The sequence below is a fragment of the Stegodyphus dumicola genome, chromosome 2 (genome assembly GCF_044657685.1).
Source record: "Stegodyphus dumicola isolate Sdum_Otavi_A_Nest chromosome 2, ASM4465768v1".
In the NCBI taxonomy this organism is placed as follows: Eukaryota; Metazoa; Arthropoda; class Arachnida; order Araneae; family Eresidae; genus Stegodyphus; species Stegodyphus dumicola.
This window is the reverse complement of record NC_140769.1, coordinates 103,102,150-103,112,424: the sequence shown is the minus strand read 5'-3', so window position 1 is coordinate 103,112,424 and position 10,275 is coordinate 103,102,150. Positions and strand designations below refer to the sequence as shown.

Sequence of the window (10,275 nt, the reverse complement as noted above, 5' to 3'; positions counted from 1 at the left end):
AAACAGCAATTATTATATTATAAAACTAGCTGCAATGAAATACAATTATGTAATGCTACTGGAGGAATTCATGGAGATAAAACATAGTATCTATTTGAAAGTTACTTTATATAAAATCACAGAAAAGAATTATGCTTAATTTTGAAAATTAATATCTAAAAGTTCTCAACCTTTTCACTAATGCGTAAAACATCTAAATAAAAATTGAAAAACTTTACATTTTACAATGATTAGTTTTGAATTTCTCAATGGAAATTAGAAAAAAAAAAAAAAAAAAAAAAGAGACATATTTTGCCATTTGCACAACCTATTGGCTATTTGTATTAAATATGCATATATAAAAAATATTAAATTAAAAATTGGTTACCGCTTTAATAGGTAATTATCAAAATCTAAGTTATAATACTTTAAATTCTAAAATTTAGTGCACAATTTGGGCTTGTTTAAGAGTGACCAATTTCTTTTGTCTGGTCTTATTTCATTTAGTTTTAACCGTAAATTAGGATCCACTTTTAAAATTTATGCAGTCTGAGCTTTGTTCAAGGTCAGTAGCTGCTCATAGATTTTTAGCAAAATAATCAAAGCAAAATTTGAGCAAAATATTTTAAGAGGAAATTATCAGAGTTCACAAATAGCAAGCAAGTAATGAAAGGTTTTGTTAATTCATTGTGAAAAAGCTTTGGAAGTTAGTTATCTAATAAGCCTAAGCATTGCCAAGACTGGGCAGGCCGATACAATTTGAGAAAACCTTATATTACCAGTGTCTAAATATATCATTTTAACATTATTCAACTAAAATGTGGCTAATGAACTTGATAATATTCCATTATCGAATGATACCGTAAGTCGACTAATTCATAAAATGGCAAATTCCATAAAAGAGACTATACAATTCTCGTTAAATTGATTGCCCTTAGCAACTAGGAACTTGAGAAGTGTCACTACTATTCGCTGGTCTTCTGAAAACGACAAGAACGAAGTCCAAAGAAGGGTTAAAAACCCTTTTGTTTAACTCGGAGAATATTTCACAGTCTGCCTTTCTTGGGCTTACAGAAAGCCTCCACGTGGGCTTTAACATAAGATAGAAAATAAGCAACTAAACTAGTTCTAATTAAAATTTAATTGAAGCTTTACATAAATAACTAACCGATTGTTCCTTATTTTTAAACCTCACCGGCGAATACTAACAGGCACATACAATACAACCGAATGCAGTAAGATGGTTTAAAGTAACGACATGGTCAGAAGACAGAACACGCTCTACTGAGAACTTCTGAACTCTTCTAAGGAAGTGTCCAGTGCGAAATCTTTTGGAGTAATGGCGTTACACGTCAGGGTGATTGGGTGAGAGGCCCTACCCCTAATCGTATACAATTAAAACTTGCAAATAGATTCCAACATATAAGATCAAAGATCGTAACATTTTTTTTATATTAATGTTTTTAGTTCTACGGAAGTGACTGCAACTTCCCATTAAATACTGGTTCTACCTCATATACATAAAACGTGATACTGAACACTCATTCTGGCAGGGAATTGTAGGCGGGAAACAAAAAAGTAAAGAAAAAATTTCAATAATTAAAATAAATGTTAGGAAATCAAAAAAATCCCTACAAAACACTTATTTAAAAAATAAAACACACTGAGTATTTCGCATTGCAGTTGGTCAAAAGTACCAATATAACTTTGTTCAATTATCAGTTTACACATGTTTCGAAGAAGATAAACGAATCGCCGAAGAGTATTTATTTTATGAATCTCTTCATGATAGAGCAACAGCAAATGAAATTTTCAAAATAATTGACAATTTTCTGTCTGAGAATGATATTCCTTGAAATGAGTGCATTGCCATATGCAGTGACGGAGCTTGGGCTTTAAAGGAAAACATTCTGGTGTTATTTCTCAAATAAAGAAAGTCGAACCTGAAACTAAATTTACTCAATGCTCCATTCATCGTGAATCTTTAGTAGCCTAAACAATTCTGAATCTGAAATTCGTTTTGAATCAAGCTGTGAAAATTGTTAATTTTATTAAAAGCTGAGCTTTAAATTCAAGAATATTTATGATTTTATGCCAAGAGATGGGCAATAAACAATAAACTCCTTTGTTATATTCTGAAGTAAGGTAGTTATCCAGAGAGAAAGTTTTAATTCGTCTTTTTGAACTTCGACCATAAATTCAAAATTTGAATTGCAAAGTGAATTATGGTTGGCACATTTAGCATATTTCGCTGAAGTTAAATGAATTAAATTTAGGATTGGAAAGACAAAGCATTAATTTATTACCATTAGAAGTAAAAAAAAAAAAAAAAAAAAAAAAAATGTAATGAAAAAACTCAAGTTAATAATCAAAGAATTGGATAATAATATTTTAAGCTTTTTATCACTTTTAAAACATTTTTTAACTGAAAACAATTTTAAAATAAAAGAAGAATTAGCATCCGACATTAAAAATCACTGTTTTTCATTGACAAATAATTTCAACATGTATTTTGCTGAGAATAATGGAAAAGAAAATTGGATTAAAAGCCCACTACCTAAAATTGAACATAAAATAATTTAATATTCTAAATTTTATGTTATTTGAGTAATTTTTTTAATTTTTACACTTTTATACTGAGAAAATCCTAAGCAGAAAAGTAAAGATTTTGTTTAGCAATGTACTTTTTTTAAATACAATGAAAATAAAATTAATAATCAATCCCATCTTGGTTGGCTCTTCTTGATAAGTTCAGCTCTTTCATATTTGCGTGGGTGGCTTCGTATGAAATGTAGCAAAATAAAATTGTGTTGTTGAAAGTGAATTTGTGGCTATTTACATTGTCAATATATTCCATGATTATTTTTTTGTATTTCTGAATACTGCTAAGAGGTGGCACAACTAGTTCTACTTTCTTCACATTTTTTTCAGAGATTTTCCCCCTTAAATGGAAAACATAAGCATTTTGCATTTTTTGTAATTTCACCTTTTTTTAGTTATTATTGCATGCCAATATAGCTTTCATGATGGATTCAGAGTTCGAGTCTGATGGAAGTGAATAAAATAGCCAAGAATTTCTTTTGACAAAGTAAGCAATAAACTAATCTACAATAAATGACTTCAGTGTGGATTTTATACTCTGTAGGTCAAGTAAGATTGTAAAGCTGTTTTCATGGTAACATTGTAAAACTATTTTCTAACATTTTTTTTATGTAATTTTAATAGTTCTTTTTATGCAGTTACTTAAAATATGCAGTTAAAGCAATAGATTTGATATCTATAATATTAAAGAATATATTTTAAATTTAAAATGTGAGTATGTGAGTGCATTGCTATAAAAACTAGAGCTCAGTGAATGAGATTTCATACGTATGGACTTCCAGCAAATCAAGCAAAAAAAAAAAACTGCTTACTCGCAAAAATGTTTTGCATTTTCAAATTCTGAATATAACAAATGTTATTTTTCAGCTATAAATAAAGCCGCTTTTGTTCGGAAGCTTTGACATTTTTTATATGTTACTGTGAAAAACTGAAATATGGTGAGAGTCGACATTTTCCAGTGAACGTAAACATATTCACAGAGTCGCTTGATGTATGTCTGAAATATTTGCTAAATATCTTTATTTCCCACTTACACTGACAAATATCAACATTCACCATGCAATAATGGTAAAAGTTGGATAAAAATACTTTTGTGACATTTTAAAATCACACTATTATTAAAACAACATATTATGATACATGTCAAAATAGGAAAAAGTCTCGAGTAACAGCACATGTAAACAAACTGTTGAACTTAAAAAGAATAGTACATTTCGATAGGGAAAAGAAAATAACACCAATAATAAACTTTCTTAAATATGTTATTAATATTATACAGCCTTATTATAATGGCCAATGATGGTCCTAATGTGTAAGAATATAACCAAATATTTGGTCTTTCACCAATGTATTTTGAGAATGTCAATATATAGGCATACATACACACACACACACATATATATATAAAGACTATTTAAAATAAAATTCTTGCTAGTGTTTGTGAAAGCCCCTCAAGTCTTTTAAATTTTGGTTATATCCTCTTTCTATTTTAAAAATAATAACATAATAAATTTTTTTGAACTTCATCTAAAGATTAATCTATGTTGATTTTTATAAAATGTTTACAACACTAGTACTTGCATAAAGCAACACATCTTTTAACCAATAATATTAAATTTTGCGCTGGAGATAAAAAATTTTTTAAAAATTTACCTCTACATGTTGTCACTGCTCACTTTGAAATCATTTAGTTTTTTAATAAAAAATTCATTGAAGTGTTACAAAATCTTAAATTGATAATATAACAAATTTCAAATTCAAATTGGGGCCTCCACATGCCCATATTCTATGGAAGATTACGTTATTCAAATTTTGATGCCTCTAGGTACCGTTGTTTTATCACAATGTGAAAAACATACATACATTTATGCAGATTCTTCACTATTTAATTTTTTTAAATATAAGACAGGGCAATGATTTGAAAAGTGATACAGCCTTTTAAAGTTTTCGATGCAAAATGCCAAAATGAAATGCAAATTGGCCCTTTTGCCTAAAAACTTAAATAGTGATGAAAAAATATATATAATCATTTAAACACAGAAATTAATTTACTAATTCTTTAATACCCTTAGTTTGGATGCTGAAGATATGAATCAACACTAATCCACTAAAACTAAGCTAGCTAGATAACAAAGTAATGATACATGCCATCTATAAGTTTCTGTTAACGTAAATCATAGAATCAATACTGATGACATTACTTAAGTTTTGAGACAAAATGATTGGATAAAATTGTACTCCAATCTACAACATGCCAGTAAACAATGTCAAATCTTTATTATTTGATGTTAATTAAAAAATTAAATTCATCATTATTTTTTTTACAATCGATTTTTATTCAATTACAATTTTTATGTCCAAATGTGCACAAAAGCTTATTGATTAGCAATACTATATAACATGCTTACCAAATTAAAAAAATAATTATATTATATATCTTATGTCAATTGGTACTTTTGTGTTATTGGAACTAGATTCAGAAATGCATGTATGCATTTTTTAATCCTGCCTCAACAACAGAAAAGTATTTGTCAATTAAATAACATTTCTTTTAAAATATTTGATTGTCTAAGATATTTTGTCCGGCAATACATTTTCGGGTTTAATTGCTATTTTATATTTTAAAACAAAATAATATAAAAAACTGTATTAAAATTATCTGTAATTAATAAATGTACATTTTCTTTCTATTCATACTTTTTTACTCAAACTTACAAATCACGCCAACCTGGTTGCGATAATACGTAAGTACCAAAGATTACTACAAAAAGCTTGTATTATATTAAAAATGGAAAGAAAGGAGGAACTAAAAACTCTTTTGACCTAGAACAGCAGATGAAAAACATAATAAATATATTACAACTTAACTAGAATGAAGTTGTACCAGAAATTTATTTTTATCATAATTTATTTTCTTTTCAAAATAAAGCAGCTTATCACTATTCATTCTTTTGACCTAGAACAGCAGATGAAAAACATAATAAATATATTACAACTTAACTAGAATGAAGTTGTACCAGAAATTTATTTTTATCATAATTTATTTTCTTTTCAAAATAAAGCAGCTTATCACTATTCATCCATACAATAAAGATAAATATTATTCACATGTGGCTATTTATATATGCAAATATAGAAAATATACTTTGTTCATTGAGTGTACCTTAATAACTAAAATTTGTCACAGAAAATTCTTTTTAATGATTTCTTTACAGCAGGAAAGCATAAGTAGTGATATTACAATTCTTCAATACCTGAATATCATCAGCTTGCGTTCTAAATTGAGTGCAGTCATACCTTCTGAAAGAAAAAGTGATACATTTCAAGCCTGAAATAATTACATAAAAAATATACACAAAAATCTAAACAATGCGCATGCAAATGCAATTTATAACAAGATCATCGATAGAACAGATAAATGATAAAAATCTACTGTTTTATAACGAAAACAGTAGTTTATGTGTTTACATATATCATACCAAGATCAAAGTCATATAAAAAGTATCTATTTTTAGGAGCCCGTAACCAAATTTTTCTTCTTTTCATCTCGATGCTGAACCATTAGAGGGTACGTGATATATGTAGAGGCAATTACGCCCACAAAACTTGCAATAAACAAATTCATCCAGTTAATTTTTCCTCTGAACCGGATCCGCATTTATTACATCCGAAAGCAACCGATGCGAAAAAGTTTCGCGGTAAGCAAAGAATTTGGTGGTAAAACAGAGAGAGAGGTCAGAACTTTTCCTGCCCGCTAGGCGAAAATAATAATAATTATAATAAAGAAGAATTTCGTTTAGCAGTAAAAATTATTTCATAGCATTCCAGACAAAATATTTAATTACGGAAGAGATAGATCAGATATGAAAGTTTAAAACTCCACATTACATTAGAAAAATAATTTTGGACTTCCATCAAATAGAGAGAATGAAAGAGAAATTTTATAATGTATAATGAATAAGGTGAAAAGTTTGCGGAGTATAAAGAAAGAAACAGAAATCCATGTTATAAAATGAATACACAGCTGAATGATAGCTTGCACTCAAATACTGCTTGCATTTTCTATGGCGTATCTGAATATGCAGATTGATGTGAAATGTTTTCAAAGCAGAAAACATAGTAAAATAGTGTCCAGAATAAATGGCAACTGTGGCTGTTATTTAATACATATGTACATCATATGAGCGAAAATACAGGTGATTAATTAATACACATATGAAATCGGATCCAAAAGTAATTGCCCCATTTAGATTTTGTCATAAAGGCACATTAGTTCACTTTTAATACTAATTTCCTTAAAAACAGATCTAAACGAGCAAACTCCCTGTGTATTTTTTTTTTCTCCCTAGCTACGGACGAAGAAGACAAGCATATTCCCTTCCTCGGTTTTCTGAGAGGGAAAAAGCGGTTGTAGACAAGTGTTTCATCTATAAAGCTTAATTTCAGTAACTTAAGAGAATAGATCAGCATTTAGCAAACAGTTGGCGAAAGCAGTATTAATTTTAAAGTAATGGCGCTGTCCATTAAAGAATTGGCATTTCTTATGAGGTAAAGTATTGTAATTTTATAAGCTACTTTAGTCATATTAATTTATTATTTCCGTTTAAATGTATCCAAAGTCATTTTGAAATTAAAATCGTAATTTAGATATAATGCAGTTTGAATTTATTAACTCTATGTTTAATTATTTTTCTTTTCGTAGCTTAAGTGAAACAATATTTTAAACTTTTACACTGTCTTCATATGCTTTTGGAGGGTTGTGTTTTTAAAATTTATTTGAAAAAAGTGTTTGTTTCAAAAACTGCTTCAAACTTTTCTTAAAATAAGTTTTTCAAAAAGGTACTGCAAATGAACTTGCATAAATATATATAGTGGCTCACAAAAGTGTTCGCACAGTTATGAGTTTCAGTGAAATAGTGCTTTATTCATTAATAAAAATTAATATTTTAGAATGAAAATTTTTTAATAATATCTGTAAATTTCTCTTAGCAAAACTACGTTAATTATTTTTGAACGTATAAAAAATCTTTTTTCGGAAAATGAGTAATAAAAAAGTAACAGAAAAGTTACCCCCACAAAAGTCTTGGTACACTTTAAAGAAATCTGCACATATTAGTAAATATTGTAGTATTTCTGTCAGTTAGTATTTTATAGTATATACTGCAGTATTTATGACAGCTTTCAAGCATCTTGGCATAGAGTTCAACAGTTTTTTTTAATATCTGCATCAATGTTTTTCCATTCTTCAATCACTACTGTTTTTAGTTCTGTTTTTGTTTTAATATTGTGCCTTCATACTGTAACCTCTAATTTTCTGCAGATGCTCTAACTTTCTGTTGAGTTTAAATCGCGTGACTGAAGTAGTGTTTTCAGAACTTGTAGACAGTTATTGACACCCAAAAGGTGAACGTTGAGGCCCATGTCCTTAGAATCGTTATCCTAATAAAAACTAAAATTAACTAAAATTAAAATTGTTTTCATTATCCAAATTTTGGGTGGATAATTTTAAATTACCTTTTAAAATATTTAATTAAAGAGCATGGTTCATTGTGCCATCAATAAATACTAAATATTTAATCCTGATACAGCTATGTATCCTTGCACAAAAATACCTCCAGTACCATGCTTTATTATACTAATCAAGATCTTGGGATTGAGCTCCTAATTTTTTTTCTTCTCGATACAATTAATTATACATTCATTGGAATAAAAAATGTTAAATTTGCTTTCATTTGCAAATAAGACAGGATTCTAATACGTTTTGGGCTTTATTTACCATGAGTTATGAAAGTAAAGCCTAAGCTTTCTATTCTTTTCACTTCCATAAAACTATCTTCGAGCAGAGCGCCCACGTAATCCAGCTGATTTGAGTATTTGTGGAACAGTTTTAAGGGAAATTGAAGTAGAAAAATTTCAGTAAATCCTGTAGAAATCTTTAAAATGCTCAAACATGGATTTTTCACAGATTTTCTGTTCATAAATCTCTGGTCAGAGTCAAGTCCTCTTTGCCGGACAGTCTCTTCTTACTTTATTTTTGATCCAATTTTCTTCATTAAACTATTTTATCACATACTTCACTGTAGAATGGGATAAATTTACTAATTTAACAATATCCCCAATTAAATTTCCATGCTTATGAAAAAAATTATCAATTTTCAAATGGTATTTGTTGTTTCCTTACGGCTTTGAGCCATCTTTAAACATTAAATAAAATATAACTATGCAAGCAAGCAAAAAATAAAGCCAAACAATTTTTTAAATATCATCAAAATGCAAAAATTAAAAAAAAAAAAAGTGTTGGACAATAATTTTATTTATTAAATTTTACGAAAATGTGTCGGTGTACGATCACTTTTGCGGTGGTGTTTTATCTATGCCTTCTTACATTTTCAATTTTTAAAAAAGAAAATAAATTAGTATTAAAAATTTAAAATGTTTGGTTTTATTCAAAATCACATGGAGATGATATGAAAAAAATATTGGGCTTTATATTCGAATTCAGTTCAGGGTTACAGAGCTTTTTCTGCAAATTCTCAAAGTGTGTGAACACATTTGTGAGACAGTGTGAATGCTTAGAATAAATAGTTAATATTTAGGAAAAATATGCAAGTAGCAAAGCATTTTGTATTTAAGTTCTCTGACTAACAAACACTCGGGTATACATTAAAATAATTCTTTCAGATAGGAATGCTTTGCATTATTTTTCTGTCAGTATTACATTAAGTTTGGTGTTTAAGGAATTATCTTGTTTCCTTGTTCTCTTTTTGAGTTCATTCTATAATTATTTAACCTTCTAAGCAAGGGTTATGAACATAAAATTCCATATAGAAGGGCAGCTTTCTTATTCATTACACTTGAAAATTTCTCCTAGCTTCTAGCATATCTGATTTTGGTTTGGATGTATAGTGGAAAAGAGTCTAGGTACAAAATGAGACAGCTAATCTTTGGAATATGGTAACAGGTAGTTTGGCGACATTTTGGTAAGACGATAAAGGGTACTAGCTAGGACTTTAGCAGTGTACATGGATAAAGTCAAGAGTGTGCGCAGTGCCATTTTTGTGCATATCTGGGATGTTTTTTTTAAGTGAAAATAGGTCGACGTGTACATGGATACCGTGTATGTGCAATTCTTAAAAATGCGGCAAGCAGTTTGCGATTCTTCACTTTCTCCCAATAATTTCACATTTAATTTTCATCATGATTAAGCACTTTTGTTCCATAAAAGTTCTAGCATAGGCGTAATTCGGCTAACAGATTGTTGGAAAAAAATTTTGAGTTAAAAAAAAAAATGCCTTTACTTTGAGAAAACAAAATGGCGTCCAAAAAAAAAAAAAAAAAAAAAAAAAAACTAGCAGGTTGCTGTAACAAGGTTGGTCGCCAAAAAATCGCCAAATTACCATAATCCAAAGATTAACCAATGAGACTGTCATTTTGGAGCTATAATCAAGGAAATACCATATTTGTGACCTTTTGAAGGACTTGGAAATTCCAGGTATGTAATGCTCGGAGGGTTAATATTGTTCAAATCTTGAAAATATGAAGGATTTTTGATAATTTAAAGATAATTATACAACATGAGTAAAGGAAAATTTAGAACTGTATTTAGGATCATTATCCAATAAAATATAAATTATTTTTGCTTTCCGAGATCTTTACAGTGATGCTGTCATGTTTTCATTCAGAAAATTGGTATTT

At 28.6% G+C, this 10,275-nt stretch overlaps 1 protein-coding gene and 1 long non-coding RNA gene across 4 annotated transcripts in view; one reads left to right on the top strand and one right to left on the bottom strand.

The window, feature by feature from the left end:
* Window positions 1-3,572: 3,572 nt before the first annotated feature.
* On the bottom strand, window positions 3,573-6,292 carry LOC118196631 (uncharacterized). Its single transcript, XR_004759444.2, has 2 exons — window positions 6,060-6,292; window positions 3,573-5,880 (listed from the first exon to the last, which is right to left on the bottom strand). It is a non-coding gene; the product is annotated as an uncharacterized LOC118196631 (long non-coding RNA).
* A 388-nt stretch (window positions 6,293-6,680) lies between these two features.
* The window catches only part of Not11 (CCR4-NOT transcription complex subunit 11), a 115,645-nt gene continuing 112,050 nt past the window's right edge, over window positions 6,681-10,275 (top strand). For 2 of the 3 annotated variants that reach the window (XM_035368101.2, XM_085810973.1), the window contains exons 1-2: window positions 6,681-6,813; window positions 6,930-7,128. In XM_035368101.2, the coding sequence (XP_035223992.1) occupies window positions 7,091-7,128 (38 nt within the window). In that variant the 5' untranslated portion in view covers window positions 6,681-6,813; window positions 6,930-7,090. Of the gene's footprint in view, window positions 6,814-6,857; window positions 7,129-10,275 lie in introns of those variants that run through there. The other variant, XM_035368100.2, reaches the window with a different exon arrangement.